We start from the raw sequence: 17,705 nt of genomic DNA, 5'->3' as shown, positions 1-17,705 counted from the left end.
GTAGCATGAAATTTTCCCTTTACTTGGGAGCCAAACCTGTTCCAGCATCACAATGTGCACAAAGCTAGCACCATGAAAATTTGGTTTACATGGGCTGAATTGAAAGATCTTGAGTGGCCCGCTATAGAGCCCTGACCTCAACCCTGCTGAACACCTTTGGGATAAATTGGAAAGCTGACTGTACCACAGGCACTCCTCACCTCACCTACATCAGTACCTGACTTCCAAAACACTTTTGTGGCTGAATGAGCAGAAAATCTCCACAAGCACACTCCAAAATCTAGCAGAACATCTTCCCAGAACAGTGGAAGTTATTATGATGGCAAATGAGGACTATGTGGGGAAGAGGATGTTCAAAAAGCACATTTAAATCTTATGGCCAGGTCTCCACAAACTCAACACATCTAGTGTATGTTTACTGCATATTCAATTTCTATTTTAAAACCTCCACTTCTATTTTTATTGTGAATTCTATTTTAATGTAATAATTCTATTGTACTATAAATTCTATAATATGCCTCTGTTTCGATTTTGTTCTTCAACTGTGTTGAATTCTAGCCATTTTATTTATTTATTTTTTTCTATGTCATGGATCAGTCATAAAAAGCATTCCGCTGCATGTGGTCCTATGTATGGTTATTTAAGTGTCAAATAAAATTTGATCTTGGATTCGAATTTTATTTGGTATAACAAGTGAGAGCTGTAAATTCGAGGTCTGTTTTTTTTTTTTTTTTTTTTAACAATGAACCAAATAATATTTGTAGCATTAAATAGAACCAGTCTGATGTTGCTGTTGCTTTTGTGTTTGGTGTGCTGGTACAGAGAGAAAAACCCAACCCAACCCAACTCAACAAATGTAAATTTGTTGAGTTGGTTGAGTTAATATTTATATTTATATATTTTTGTTATATACAAAACAAATGTATTTTTTAATACCTATTTTTGTCCCAAAACACTTAATTAAAGCAGTAATTAAAACATTTAATAATTTCAAAAGGTGACGGACAGAATAATAAATTCATGCTCAGAGACAATTATCGGAACAGATGCAGAGAGCCAAGCCTGGGATGTGCACCGGGACTATTTCTGATATTTGAGGATCTGGATAAAGCAAGGAGAGTCAGTTAACTGCAGCTCACTGCATACTCAGTAGAAACAAAATGTCTGACTACATAATAACAAAAGTAATATTGGAACTGCAATGAATTATTAATGAAGAATTTTATATAGTAATAATTAACTGATATATTGACTCTCCATACAGAAGTGTTATTAAACATCAGCAACAAAAAAATAAATGCCACAATGTACATTATACTCATAACCATAGCACACTGGTGCATAACATGGGTTATTAAATTATTTCATTAATATTTCATGTTGCTTAACATAAAGCCAAGAATGATTTAACCCTTTATTTTCCAAACAAAACTGAAAAGCCGGGGATTAACAGTGGCCAATGAAGTGTTATTGACATTTGCTTCATCTGTGTTGTTCTGGTGATGGATCACACCATCAGGCACAATCGTTCAATTTTAAGTGATTCACTGAGCTGGTTAAACTGCTGTAAGCAAGTCTAGCGCTGCACAATTTCACAACAGAACTAGCAGCAAAATGTTGCAGGACGAGACAGCTCGTTTTCAACAGTATATGTGAATGATGCAATATTTAGCAAAAAAAAACAAAAACATTTTATTACTCAATTATTTATTGACAAAGAGATACACTTAAAGATAACATAACAGTTTCTTTCTATCCAAATAAATCAAATAAGGCAGCACAAGTGCATTTCACACGCAGTGACATTTTATTGAGTAAAATGAGTCTGCATTTATACAACCAACACCAACACAAGCCCTTAGCCTCATGGTTTTAGGATCTCAAACATGAAGGTCAAAAGTATAGGGAGTTCCTTTAATCCACCCCCAATTGCTTTTCCATTTCTCATCCTAACCCTCCCTTTAATGCTGAGAGACTCTCCAGCTGCATAGTCTGTCCCTGGCTAATTATCACCCAGGTTCAGCAGGTCTTAACAAACCTCGAGAGTGGAGAACACAAAGAGGTGGGGAGGGTGTGAGAGCACAAGAAAGAGGAGACGAGTGGCGTGAACTGGAAAGAGGAAAGTGTTAGGAAGAGAGTGCTGACGAGAAAGGAGAGGATAAGAGAGGACAAGAGAGAAAATGGTGCGTGCTTCTGAGAGAGTGTTAAAGGAAATTCGAGAGAGGAGAGAATAGGAAAAGAGAGGGGGGAAAAGATGTGTGTCTGGAAGAGAGCGTGTGAACGAGAATGAGAGGAAGGTGTGCGCCGGCACGCAGGTGACAAAAAACGGGAAGTTAAAATGAGAAAAGTGTTAGAGCGCTGGCAGAACAAGGAGCAGAAGGGCAGAGAGATGGAGGGGTAGAATGAAGATTGGGGGGAAAAAAGCGAAGAAATGGAGAGAAAAAAAAGAGAGAGATGGGTGACATGGCAGGAAAGGACAGTGAGGTAATGGTCAGGACTAAATCAGTAGCTTTGTATTTAAAAGACTGCATAAAACCCACATCAATACAACAAAGTGCAGCTCTGCATTTGTCTTTCATTGTGTGTGTGTGTGCATGTTTGTGTGTGTGTGTGTGTGTGTGTGTGTGTGTGTGTGTGTGTGTTAGTTCTGATGAGTAAAAATGTGAAGCATAGATTTATCACTGATATTGATTACCTCACAGCCAGGCACTTAACACCGGTACACACACACACACAAACACCCACAAGCACACACACCATAGTCCTTAGTCAACACTGTAAGAAATTACAGTTTATTTGCACAGCACTCTACTTCCATCAGCTCCAGAAGAAATCATCCTGCACACACTCACACCACTCAAGACGATAAGTAACCTGCAGTGCCGACCAAGTACTAAGAAAAAAAAAGAAAAGAAAAACAGACTGTTTACTCCTTTACAGGGAATCCAGTCTGTTTTTGCTCTTCTTATTATGTTTCCATTCTTATATCATTGTATTCAATTGAACATTGGTTAGTCATTCAATTCTTTGGAAACAATGCAATGCTTTAAGTCATATAAAGGACCAGCAGCATTAGGTAATAGTCATATCAACCATCAGAATGGGAGATAATGTGAAAAAAATCTGCAGGAATTGTATGTTAAAGTCTTGTCAATATGGACCAGAATCTAAAAAGGCTTTTCCAACATCTTGAGGAATCCATGCCATGAAGAATGAAGGTTGTTTTAATAACAAACAAAGGGAGGTCAAAGTATTACAGTACTGTTCCTAAAAGTGACTGGTTAGTGTATTGATACTTTGATTATATTTGCAAAATAAGTAAAGTCGGTTTGAAAGCTGGGGTTCGGTGATGTAGTGATGAAGTGATGTCTTTAACCATGCATTTTTTTACAGTATTAGCTAAGAGATTTATTTTTGGGGCTCGTTAAAGAAAAACTAAACTCACATCTAAAAAAGACACGTAATTGGACTGAATATTTATCACATAGTTTATTTGAAACCTCTCAGATCTAATTGGAAAAGGCCTAGATCAGAATCTTTCTAATTAGTTATTTGAAGCACACATATTGCCTTATAACTTCTAACACTGCCTGTGTGTCTTTTCTCTACAGGCTTAAATGGCTTCTCCATCAAATGCACTGGCCTTTAATAAACCAATAAAACTCCTATTAGACTCCCATTAGGACTATGTTACTATGTGCATAAACACAAAGTATGAGTTAGCTATTTGTTATATTTATTTGATATAATACAATATTTTCTTCTCTAATTGCTACTCTGTAGCTTCTGCTAATGATAACGGTGACTAAAATGTAATAAAACATCAGGTTCCAGGTGTTCTAACTGGCACTGTACATTAACCATCTATTAAAGCCCAGTTAGGATCATTCAAACATGCAATCAGTCTCATCCTTTTTAAATCAACCAACCAGCTCAACATCCTGGCACTCCTCAGTAAATCTAATGACCGGAGAAATGAAGAAGTGTGCTGAAAAGAGGAAATTTATCACCACTCTGACGACATTAATGCCTAAAATACAATTCATCCATACACTGGTCAGGCTGGGGCTTTAAGGAGATCTTGTTAGCAGGCTGAAGGTGGTAACAAATGTGACGGTTTGTGGAAATGTATTTGTTATTAATCTCGGTCAAAAAATAACCTAGTACAAAAGAGGATCAATGTGATAACTAAGATAACTAAGTATTACTACAAGGTTCTCAAAAGAAATAAATACCAAATTGCACAGTGATTTTACATTTTAATTTAATACGCCTCATGAGCACTGGACAGCATTATTAATCGTAAATATCAACAAGGATGATTATAACGCTGACAACACATCCTAGCTAAATGCTAATTACAAATAGCCACTGTTTAGAAACTGCCTTAACAACTATTTTGTTGTTGTTCAAAACTGAAGTAGTTTTTTTCCCCCACACTAACGTACTAATGTAGTATCTGAAGTGCATTAAGCAAGAGATTTTTCTTCTAAAGTATTAGTAAATCTAAAGTGCTAAATGACTCAGAAAACTAACTAAAAAAAGCCAGCAACTATACTTTGCTACTTTCACCAGAAAGCTATCAATCTATTTTTTGCAAATATAAGAGCGTTTTTTAGGGCTGACCCTAACTTTCCAGCAACCCGTGTGTGTGCAAAAAAGAATTTCATAGTTGTAGTAAGTAGTATCTCAATGAATAAGTGGTTAGACTTCTGATCAAAAGGTCATGAGTTCACCTCTGAGCAACGCCCTTAACTGCTCTGTTGTATTAATAAGATGTAAGTTCTACGTTGCTCTAGATAACAGCAAATGCCCTACAGGCAATGTTTATGTGACAATTAAAGGTGTCTTTCTCTTGTAAAAATTAAAAGAAATATAATGTTCAGTAACAAGGGATGACATTTAATACAAAGTTATATACAGCATTTAATAATGCAGAATCTGCTCAAGTTGTTCTATCTGATCACTATTGGGGTCTTCCTTGTAAAATAGATGAATAGATTTTTACCTCTCAGATTATGATGCACTGTCCTCAAGCTGTTATATTTCTGGCTTCCATACCTCGTCTTTTTTTATCACTGGTAAGTCGCATTTGTTTGCGTTATAAATTATATTTTAATGACTCTCAATAAAACCAAACCGTTCGGGGGGACATTTAATGTCCACCTTGAATCATGAACGGATACCTTGCATTTTTAAATATGAACAGGGATTGCATGAATGCTTAAGGTAACAGCTGGGTGTTGAGAAGTGGATCGAGAGAATGCTTTTTGTAAGTGTTTATGTGTGTGTGCGTGTGTTTTATCTGTCCAGATGGTATGCATTGATTATCTGATGCTGTGGGTGCAAGTCGGGTGAATTCTTACAGCCAGAAGCTGCCAGTACTAAAGAGCAGGCAGTTGTTAAAGGAACCTGCTTAAATGCTGTGTTCCAATATAAAGGAACTGCACACAGAATCTAAACACAAAAATATCACAACTGTAGCTCTTTGTGACTTTTCCTATTAATTAAACTAGTTGAAATACATATTTTATATAAGCTTGTTTTTTTTACTGGACACACATTAGATTTTGGCCAAATAAAAATAAATAAATAAAGACAGAGACAGCCAGACAAGATAGATAGATATAGACAAAGACTGGAAAAGGCTGCAATCAGTGAATTAATAGATAATTATAATACTTATATGTTAATTCAAAAATAATTAACATGTCTATTTGCCTATTTTTTTATATATACATTTAACAATCAATAAAATGCCTATATTTCTAATATCTGGTATTTTGTGTAACTTTTCAGAACAGATCATTTAATACTGAACAAAGTACACACAAGGGTTTTTATAGTACAACTTATTTCTGTGAATAAACAAAAACACAACATTCATATTGCTGGGTAATAATGCAAACAATTCGCTGTTTGAACTGTGAAGCAGCCCCCCCCCTCTTAAAAGTCACTCTCTATTCCAAATAATTCCTAAACTATTAAGCAATAAGTAAACATCATCTTTCATGGCAGAGGCATGGTCACAGATTGTTCAAGGTTAAGATGAGAGTAACGGTACAGTACACCCACACTGAGGTATGGCGTCTTTGGTACGCACAGTGAATACCGTTCCTGAGCGCTATTTTTAGGAACATCAGCACAACTTAAATTAGTCATCATTCTCCTCCCAAAGAGAGATGAGTCACAATTTTGAAACATCAACAATTTTCAGTCCATTTCAAAATCCTGTTAAGAAAAAAATAAATAAAAAATACACCTACGCATAAAGGCAATTACATGGGAGCTGGGATTTGTGCTACATGAAAGCCTTAAAACATCTCAGTGTCCTTCCTCTGCAAGCTTCCAGGCTTGGACTGTGAGTGCACTTCATCCTGACAGATGTTTCCTCATTACCAGTCAGATATAATAAATGTGTTTGTCTACCTCCATTTCTATAGACATGCTTTACTCTACTCTTTACAGCTCACCTGCTCTTCAGTGTTTTAACTCAACCTCAGTAGGAATCCCTGAATATTAGGGTTGTAACGGTACACAAAATTCACGGTTCGGTATGTACCTATGTTTTTAAGTCATGGTCCAGTATAATTTTAGCACGGATAGGGGGAAGAAATGCAAAACATAAAATTGGTTTTAAGAAGAAAAAAATATAATAATAAATCAAATAGAATAAATCAAATTAATGCAATACACTTATTATATTGATTAAATCGAGTAATCGTTTGAAAAAAACTGTACAAATGAAATAGATTAAATACATTTAAATAAATGGAAAAATGTAAATAGTTTACATTTGTTAGACCCCATTTGAATAATACAGGTGTGTATGTATGTGTGTGTGTTTTTTTTACATTTAATATTGAATTTTTTAAAGATATGATCTATGCTGCTATTTCACCATACTCCAACAAATGTCTTTATTTTTTCTATCCTTCTTTCATTCACTCCCTCGATATGTGCAATTGCCAGCATTTTCTCCTTTTAAGAGAAATTCTTGGAGATGGACATAAAACAATTAAGAATTCATAGCTCTAGCGTTAGCCGCTAACTACTTCCGGAATAGCAGTTAACGCTGGCGCTATAGATTCTTTAGTGTTTTCATGCATGTGCAAAACAAATCGTATTTGCGGTACGGATTGAGTAGCCACATTAACACTGCGCTAACTCTATGTTTTTTCTATACCCATAGCATTGTTGTGTATTGGGCTGTAACGAGTTATTGAGTAACTCAAGTAATTTGATTACAAAAATTAATTGAGGCAAACTAAGGCAAATTTTCGTTTAATCCACTTAACTAAACACAGAGCACTGTGTTTCCCACGGACCATTATTACTGACGCACCAGCCGCTAAACTCTGGAGCGCTCTGGACAGGTAAACACAGAAGATTCAGAAAGAAAATGCCAGAAAGGTCCCAAATTTTGGGATCACTTCAAACTAAAACAAAGAAAATACCATAACCGTTTTTAAAGTAATTAGAAATTTTTAGATTTCACATTCTAAAATTTATATTAATTAGCTTTTTATATTTTTATTTATATACAGTGTGTTCAAGAAGTCCCTCTGCAGTGGCTGTGTAAAGCAGCTAGTGGTGCACATTTTTAAAGCTGGCGATAAATACACGGATTTAGTTCATGGAAAATTTCAAGCAGCTTTTGCAGGGACAAGAAAACCACAACACGATACTGTGCAAGATTTAATAAATAAATACATGAGTGAGAATAATTATGAGTTTCATTAAACTATAATTTCTATAATTTCCCATAACTTACTCTACATGGCCACTGCAGAGAGACTTTTTAAACGCAAATGTATTTGTATTGTGATGTAATATTGCAATTAAATGCACTAAATGGGTTTTGTTTTCACCGATATTCTTTTATGCAATTTCAGCAATAAAAATGCAAATTTTTCTAAAAGGAAAAACCAATTACTTCTTTATTTTAAGTGACCTGTTTTATTTTCTCTCTCTTATTTAGTATTGCTCTATGATAAAGAAAAAGTACTTATTCGATTACTCGATCAATTGATTAAATAATCGTTAGAATACTCGATTACTAAAATAATTGATAGCAGCAGCACTAGTTGTGTAGTTTTTTTTCCAAGTTTAATAATAATTTTAAAAAGTTCTAAACGTGTGAGGCAGAGACTAAACACACTTGCGGTCTGCGACTTAAGTTCCTGAGGGAACTCAGATTGTAACTGTTCTGCACGTAAAAATTTTAAACAAAACATCTTTGTGGTTATCTTGTACCTTACTGTGCCCATTGACCTTCCATTTTCTCAAGATATATGTAAGGTTGTGTGATAAACAGCGTGAGAGTCATCCATACTGGTGAAACACAAGCTAGATGCAATCTTTATTAAGTTTGTACGGCTGTAGTGAAATTGTTTTATTTTTTTGCCGCGCTCGCAATCTTGTAACGTTTCAGAATAAATGACACTCAGCTTCGACCTCTTTATGTGCTGCAAAATGCCAATCTTATGCTGTATACGTGTAGTGGCCATGAACAACCTTTCTGAAATTCTGACCTTTCCGTTTATAGGCTATTCAGATAACTTGCTCGGATTTTTTTGAGGTTTAAAAAAAAAAAAATCTCAACACCCCCACCAAAAAGAGGCTTTTAAAATACTAACTTTAGAATTAGAAAATAGAGAAAATGCACTTAAATATTACAAACATTAAATAAGAACAAAAAAAATGCATTATTTATCTTTTGCATCATTTATGGCTTTGTTTAAGGCCACATTTGAAGTTGCATATTCTCACACAATGCTTTATTAAAGTTAGAAATGTTATTATTAATAAGTTATTTGTAATTCGTTGATGTCTTTAAATATATCCGATATACATGAAGTCTCTGTGCAACAAGTATATCAAATGATCTGAACAGCCACCGAGCTAAACTGTAATTAATAACGATGCAACCTACAATTGATCAATACATCAGGCCACTGTAATAGGATTTCTATAATTTGCAGGTTGGTTTACTTACCGTGGCGATAGAACATGCTACACTTTGGACTGCAGCCTATGAAAAATGTTTAGTTTAACTATCTAGCCAGCAATGATCCTATTATCATGGATAGTCAGCTTGTCTGTTTACAGGCTGCTGAATAAATCTCACTAAGCTGCAGAAAAGACTGCACACACAAGCGTTCATTACTGATGAGAGCGTAGACAAATTGACACACTAAGGATATTTATATTTTGGGAAGAGTCGTTTTTGCGAAAAGCTTGAAAGGAGGTAAACAAAAATTCGTATTTATGTTAAAAATCCATTTTCTTAGCATCACTGGAATAAACATATCGGAATAAAATGAAAAACAAGTCAAACATATAAATACTGGAAATATTGCAGTCAAAACCAGCAAACCTAAAATTTGCAGACAGGAGGTGATTTTCAGTCCTTTTTTGTTTTTTGTAATATGAATTTGTATGACATGACCTGGGAGCTAAGTGTAACTCTTGTACAAAAACAGCATTTGGTTGTGTTCAGTGCCAAGGAAAAAAGTCACAAATTAAAACAAGAATTGTAATAAGATAAAAAAAATATATCATACACGCTCACCGTCAACTTTAATAGCTGTAAACCTGTACACCTGCTCATTTATGTAGATATCAAATCAGCCAGTAATATGGCAGCAGCCCAATGCATAAAATCCTCCAAATACAGATCAAGAGCTTCGATTAATGTTCACATCAAACATCAGAACGATTGTTGGTGCCAGATGGGCTGGTTTGAGTATTTCATAAACTGCTGATCTCCTGGAAATTTCCACAAGAAGTAGTCTCTAAAGTTTACAAAGAATGGCGCATAAAATAAAAAACAATGTGTGAGAGCCTGATGTGTCGCCCGTCACAGAGATCATACTTTTAATCAAATGTATACTGAGCTTTGTTTGTTCATATTTGTTTAGTCATACGTTTTGTCCGCACCACCCTTTAAACTTTGGCTAAGTCCTTTTTAGTTGTCATAGCTAATCTTGCCATAGTCCCTACTGGCACCCTGATCATATTGCACAGTGTCTATTATGTAACAATAAGGATACCTAATAATCCATGTTTCACTCTTTCCCAGTGGCACCTTCTACTCGAACTCTCACACTCTGTCGAGTTAAACATGCGCTTGATGTACCAGTAATCCTATCCCTTTCTTCTGTCTTAATCCGCCTGATTCATCATGACCTCTAAATGGAGTTCTCTTCAAATCAAAACCACTTGCTGCTGCTGAGGTTGGTTCTAGATGAACAGTTTAAAAGATCCATGAGGTTAAAGAACCTCTTAACATGGTCAAGAACCATGTCCATCCTCATTGGACCATAATTAAGGTCAACAGTCTGCCACAATGGCTTAGGACTACACTTGTCATGAACAATTTTGCATTCAAGTGTCCATCATTGAACAGCTGGAACCTCAACAATGATGGAACCACTATGAATGGACATTCAGTGTCACTTAGATGAGGATGAGTTCTCTTTTTAATCTGGTTCCTCTCAAGGTTTCTTCCTCATACCATTTTCCTTGCCAAAGTCACCTATTGCTTGCTCATTAGGTATAACTTATCCCTTATAGGGATAATTTATACATAAAAAATTTATATTTGTACTCTTTATTTTTGTAAAGCTGCTTTGGGACTATGTCCATAGTTAAAAGCACTATACAAATAATAATGAATTTTATTGAATGTAATTAATTTGTACATTAATCAAAGCTCTTGACTTTTACCTCTCAATGGTTTTATGCATTGTGTTGCTGCCATATGATTACTATTGGATAAATGCATGAATATGCAGGTTTACATATGAAAAATTCTAATACTAACACTAAACTACAACTAAAACTGAATGTTCATGAAAATCAACCTGGATTCCCAAACTGCCGCACACACATTCCCTGATTCATATACACAGTAGTAAAATGTTGTACGCATAAATACATGTTCTGGGGTTTCCAGCTTTGTCGTGAGTAGTGTGTTTGAGAGCATGAAATATTGTGTGTGTGTGTGTGTGTGTGTGTGTGTGTGTGGGTGTGTGTGTGGGTGTGAGCCAGAGTGTTAAGGATACTTGGCAACAGGTTGCGTCATCAATTGAAGAGATTTTCCTGTGTCACGTTCTGCCTCTGATCACTCCTTTTGCTCCTCAAAAGTGTGTGTTTTTTCCATCCAAACACAACTCTAATGTCAAATAGAAGTGCAAAACCCTTGGCTCACAGCAGCATGTGTGCGCGCACACACATACACACACACGCACACACACACATACACACACACTTGCACTGTTTCTCACTCCAGCTCTCGTTCCTCTTTCTCACTTTTTTTTCCTCCTGCTGTCTTACTTTCTCCTCATAATTCACCCTCATCCCGCTTTACCTAGAAACTTTAGTTTCTCGAGTTTGAATCCCCCCCTTTCTCTCATACCCCTTCTGAAAATGACAGGAGAAAATGAGACTCACCCCCTCCTCCGCCCAGCAGGGTCTTGTTGGCTGAAATGACAAACACAAAACAGAAGAGTGTTCAGGGAAGAACTTATCTGAATGACAAATACTGGGATTCCAGTCCAACGCCTGTAACCAATATGATTACTCTTTAGATTAAGGAGAGAAAAATGTATGAGCCTCTAAAGATTAAGGTATGGCTGGACTATCTGTGCACTGACCTGAATGTTAAATAGTACACTCTGAAATATGTCATTACTCTGTAGTTGGTTTGAAGGGGTTTCAAGTTGCTAAAATGCTCAAGTTGATTCCAGACTAATTCCTAAAGTTTGGGTTTGGCGATGAGGGCGAAAATATCAGTCTGTGCATGAGTTTTATTTATTTATTTTCTTGGGGGGAAAGAAAGCACCTTGGTGACTCATAGCTTGATAACTTGTTATTTGCACATACTCTAGAGTAAACACGACAGACTAATATTTGTTCAATATGAGATTTAAAACATTTGAATAATGCAATGGAATTGAAAAAGAAAAAAAAAAACAATAACAACACATTGTGTGCAGACACCAGACCGTTACAGCACTTAGTTTAGTGTTTCCCAGACTATAGGCACAAATTTGAAGCATGCACATAGAATGACATTTTCCCTGTGCTGGAACTAAGTGATCCAAACATGTTGTAGCAGGACCATTCCACTGGGTACAAAAAAGAGGGCCAAAACAACAGTTTTTCAGCAGAAGAACTTGAGCAGCCTGCACAGAGCCCTGAACTGCATATGCAAAACTGGCTCCCGAGTGTGCAAATGGTGGTTTACAATGGACAGACTTATCATCCTGGGTGTTCTCCTAGATCCCTCCCAGTGTTTCCTGCATAGGCTCCAGATCCAACACAACACTGACCAGAATACCAGAATTATTTAAGATTAAGATAAATTGAACGCATGTTTCTAAACCAGACAGTTTTCCTTTATTCCCAACCCCTCAACAATTTTGCTATAAATTGGAATTAGGAATTTAAATGTAGATTTAATGCAATTTTAGTCGTTTCTTGCACATTCATCAATAACATAACATACATCATTTCTTGATTAGTGCACACAAAATAATGTCACAAAATGGCCATCTTGGTGAGTATTCACGTGAATTACATTAATATTACAAACATTTTTTTTCCACCATCATTGGCCAAATGCTATTTTAGCTAAATGGGCACAAATCCAATATCGAGTCAAACGCCTTCCCAGCAGGGAGAAGGTTATTCAAACAGCAAACAGGGAGAAAAACTATAATGTGATGTTCAGCCAGCGCATGTAAATGCGATTGTTCAGGTGGCCGTATACCTTACAGTTTATACGTGCCTACCACACAAGAATTCCAGCACATTTACCTGTACTAAGAGAGGAAAATTTAGGGACACGATAAAATATTTTCATACTGGCAAGTCCCTACATGCAAGGCATATAAAATGGCTGCCTTGCTTGTTTACATGCAGGCCATGAATATTTGAGCATCTATGAATATGTTCAGGTTCTTAAGCACACTCTCTTGCTGATTGGTGTTAAATTAGCAATGTAGTGCTCATGTCCCTAAAATCTCATCATACTGTTTGGCGAAGCAGAGTTGGCATTTTCTGTGTAAATGCCACCATGGGTGTAGAAAAAGCTCAGGCAGGGCTCATGCTCCTCTGAGTGTACAGCTGGTAAAAAGGAGAGCTTAGCAATACAGAGCAGCACCTTCGAGCCTGGATACAGTACTTTTGCCTGTGGCTCACTGAGTATTAAACTGCACACTTTTTTATTTAGAATGGATGAACGCTGTCAATACAAGACATACAACCAAATTGAATACTGGACTTAATTTATATTCCTTACACAGCAAAGGCCTGAGGGGTTGAGGGGTTAATGATTTTGCTCATGGGTTTAACAGTGGCTGTATGGAATTCCTGAGATTTTAATTTGCTTCTGGTTACCGAACATATACAATTAAGCTACCGCATCCTTAAGCATAAACTGCCATATGTTAGTATACATACAATTCAGCAAAGGCTTTTCATTTTCATCTAATGAAAATAAATGAGGTTTGGATTGGATGCAGGAGGCATGGTGCCCACTGAGAAATGTCATTGCTTCACTGTGTGTAGAGGTTTATGTTCTACCTGTGGGTTTCCTACCACCTTCCAAAAACACTCTGATGAACACTCTGTGCTAAACTGCCTCATGCGTGAGTGAGGGCTTTTCCTTACAATGGACAAGCATCCCATCCTGGTGTTCTCCTGGCGCTTACAGATTGTTCTGAAGATGAAGACGGATTGAATGTATGTTGTTAAACAGGGTACAGGAAATCCTGGGAACATTGGAAACAAAATGAGAACATAACCTGGAAGGGATGCCAGTCCTTCACAGGGAAAATGTGAGTAGCCAATCTGCCTACCCTATATGTTTTGGGGGAGCTGGGTGGAAACCAGAGAACCTGTAGGAAACCTAGGTATGTAACTGACCAAGATTCTTTTTGTATAAAATAAACTCTAACAAGAAGCTGTTCACTTACAAAGCATATTAAAAAAAGCAACTTTTCTGGTGGTGGTGGTGGTGGTACTTCTACATTCACTCATCTCATAAGATAATCACACACCATCCAGCATAATCAAAATAAAATTTTTAGGATGATTGTGGGGCCACTAGTTCACTTGAATCATAAATGATTTAACTTAAATTATAAATGCTGGGTGGATAAGGAGAACAGCATACTCAAGATCATGGACTCTGTCTGTCTGCTAGGACCTTAACTCTAAATAGAAATGGACAGCATCTAGCTTAGGCAAGATTAGGGGTTTCTTAATCAGACCAAAGAGACAAAAAGCTATAATCAGGGGAAAATTACCCTAGCAGGCTCTTGACCACTAGTATAATACCAGTAAACAGGCATTACTAAACGCATGCTGAGATTGATGGGAGTTTGTCTGCGAGGCGGTGCATGAAGCTGGGGGAGGACTGTGTGGAAGTAACGTTTTATGACCAGACTGTGCGGCTCCATCGCAAATGAGCAATTTGATAGTTGATTAAATGTCTCTCATTTGAATTTCATTACATCCGTGCACGCGGTGAATAAACCAAGCAGTCAGCATTGCTTTTATACACAGTGTTGTGAAACCCGGGTCATGTAAGTAAAATCTAAATGCTTTTTATAGCATTGTGCACCTGAATGGAGACATAACTACAAATAAACATACAAACACACAAAAAGCAAGATAAACACTAAATTCAGAGACACTCAACAGACACACACACCAAACACTGTGGATGGAGAGGTAACCATAGCAACATCAAAGCCCAAAGGTTTTATACTGAAACCTTATTTACTTATTTAATTACACAGAGCGGGGAAAAGGGGAGAACGATTGAGAGAACTGGAGAAGAACAAAGTGTGAAATAGGAAGGAATGAACAAAATAAAGGAGATAAGGAAGGAAAGAAAGACAGGAGAAATGAGAGAAAGAGGACAGGGATGGGGAGACATGAGAGAAATAAGTGAAAAAAGGAAAGAAGAGAGGAAAGGGATATAATTTGCCAGCGGTGGTGCCTCTCTGTGCTGTCTGTCAAAGAATCGACTACTAGTGAAGAGGAAAAGGGATCAGACATGCATGAGGAAGGACAGGCTGGGAAACAGTGAGGAAGAAGATGAGTGCAGGCGGTTAGTCCCTGATACCCCAGGGAGAGAGATTTGCCATCTGCCAGAACCCTGTATGTGCAGCTGTACCCAGGAGAAGGGTGGCAGTGCAACCATAGAGCTCTCTCTCTCTCTCACATACATGTGTGGGAAAACAAACACACACACACACACACACATTCAGCCTAATGGGATGAAACGCCATGATCAGATTGAACACAAAGATGTGTTCAGCACGCACATGTTTTACGCACATCCATTACAATCCCCCTTAGACAGGAAGTACATTAACTTCAATACTGAGGTTAGGAGTGAAGAAAAGCCCCTAACATTGACTCTTGCTTCCCAGTGGAAAAACAGATCAAATAAAGGCAAATAAATCGTATAAAACTAAAAGCGGGTGTATTTGGATTGCAATTATAAAAACAAAGACAGGACAAAGAACAGAAAGTACATGCAGAAAGACTGACAGCAGGATAAAAAGATAGAGACAGAAAAAAAAATTATATATAGATATAGATAGATAGATAGATCTAGAGAGAGAGAGAGAGAGAGAGAGAGAGAGAGAGAGAGAGTGTGTGTGTGTGTGTGTGTGTGTGTGTGGACAGAATACAAAAAATTATTTTTCAGAAACAGCAAAAGCACTCACTATTAATGCTACATCATTTCAGGTAGAACACACAGGTGTGTCTTTCTGTCCACACAAGGACCTTCCATTGACAAACTATTTAGTGCTAGTAATGGATGCCTATACCTATGAGTGCTGGTAACCTCAGTTAAACTCTGGCCCTTTTTTATTTTTTTATAAATGTTAAATATAATTGTAAAATGCAATGTATAAGTGCAATACTTCCTCACGAAGATAGAAAAACAAGCCCATTTAATACACACACACACCCCCCACACACACACACACACACGAACAATTGATGGACAGCAAGCGTGGTTTTAAAAGAAGGGAGAAACGAAAAGAGCAAAAGGCAGGAAGCGCTCACATCAAAAGCGACTGAGTGACACGGGTAGAAAAGAGCAGAGAGAACGAGAACGCCATCCATAAGATGATGACATGATGGAGCGTGGTTTGAAGCTGTGGTGGAAAGAGAACAGGAACAGAGAGAATGGAGAATGCGAGGGTGCTGTGGTGAAGGTGTGTTAATGTGGAATGAGCTGCTGCCATGACGGATCTTAAAGAGCATTCAGGGCTTTTATCAGAGAACCCTGAGGTGTCAGTTTTCTCAGCCAGGGTGCTGTGCTAAAGGCCTTATATTGTACTATGGACGGTTAATTGCATTACTTTCAAAGACCTAGAATGTGATTTTCACGTTTTAGCAATATCACACTCTGTGCTAAACGAATCAATTTACATCACCTCCACCCTGTATTTTACAGTGAATCACAGTGAGCGAGTGAGATACAGTGTGCTAGGGGATAGTAACAGATGTCCTTAGTGTCTGACACTCCAGAACCCTGCCAACACTTTGGCTTACACACACATACTGGCCTAATAGTCACTTCCTCCCTCTTAGTACATATGCATTCACGAACACTTGACTCTCGTTCTTGGATAGTTTCACACAGCTCATTCATTCATGTGGGCAACGGCAACATCTGGATTGGCTACACCACAGGCATGGCAGTTGAAACCATAGGCTAATATAAGATGAGCTGCGTTAAATAAACACTCTACTGCAAACATTTCTGCCCCAGTATTAATTGTGCTTTTGACAGCTATAGTTGATTATTACCACTGAGACAAATATATTGCAGATGTGTTAGACCTAAAAGACAAATATATGCTATTACACACCAGATGTAATTTAGCTTGTCACATGATTTAAGATACTACCACATGCCATTCTGGGTGGACACCACCAGACCCCCTTATGTGCATTTTAACATCTGTATTAGATCCAGATGTTCGTCGTAGTTTCGTATATTCAAAGGTTTAAATTCTTCTATATACCAAACACCTCCACCACTGCTACTTTAAAACAACATGCTCAAAGGTTTAGATCAATATGAGCTAAGTATAACGCCAAAGGAGTAATAGACCTCAAAAGGGAATGATTTAGAACCAGACTTGGTTGCCATTGTGACCAGTTTTATTTCAAGGATGGCAGATGCCTCCCTTAGCCTGCAAAATGACCCAGCACCTTCTGAGTCACAGGTTCAATATCTGGCTGCCTGTATTTTCTTCAACTTGTGCACAGTGCATGCTAATGTAAGTATATTTTAAATTTAAAAAAAAATATGCATGGTGTCAAAAAATGTCTAGCATTTAATTAAGAGCTAGCCGAGAGGACATGGGCCAAAGATCTAAAATTGTTGTATGGAGGAAATGAGTCGCAAAACTTCTTAATTCGAATGCAAACAAAATCCATGTTGTGATTTATTTTTCAGGCTGTTCTATGAACTGCTTCTTCTAAACTCTACCCTTCCTGGTCACTGGGGTATTTTCCTTCAGCTTTCCTCTTACCTAGGTTAGTGTACCTTTACTTATTCATGTTGTGCTTTTAAGCACAACATATTTTGAATGACACATTAAAAGTGCAAAGATTTTATTTTTTTCTGAGAGTGTGGGTCAATATTTAATATTTGTGCT

At 37.1% G+C, this 17,705-nt stretch overlaps 1 protein-coding gene across 4 annotated transcripts in view; it reads right to left on the bottom strand.

The window, feature by feature from the left end:
- Window positions 1-17,705, bottom strand: part of macrod1 (mono-ADP ribosylhydrolase 1) — an 89,273-nt gene that overhangs the window by 29,530 nt on the left and 42,038 nt on the right. For 3 of the 4 annotated variants that reach the window (XM_046848675.1, XM_046848674.1, XM_046848673.1), the window contains exon 4: window positions 11,458-11,487. The exons of the other annotated variant lie outside the window; for it this stretch is intronic. In XM_046848675.1, coding sequence (XP_046704631.1) covers window positions 11,458-11,487 — 30 coding nt within the window. The remainder of the gene's footprint in view (window positions 1-11,457; window positions 11,488-17,705) is intronic. 4 annotated transcript variants of the gene reach the window in all.

This window comes from Silurus meridionalis, chromosome 5 (assembly GCF_014805685.1).
Source record: "Silurus meridionalis isolate SWU-2019-XX chromosome 5, ASM1480568v1, whole genome shotgun sequence".
Taxonomy (NCBI): Eukaryota; Metazoa; Chordata; class Actinopteri; order Siluriformes; family Siluridae; genus Silurus; species Silurus meridionalis.
Note: the sequence above shows the minus strand (reverse complement) of the source record. Positions and strands in the feature narration are given on the sequence as shown.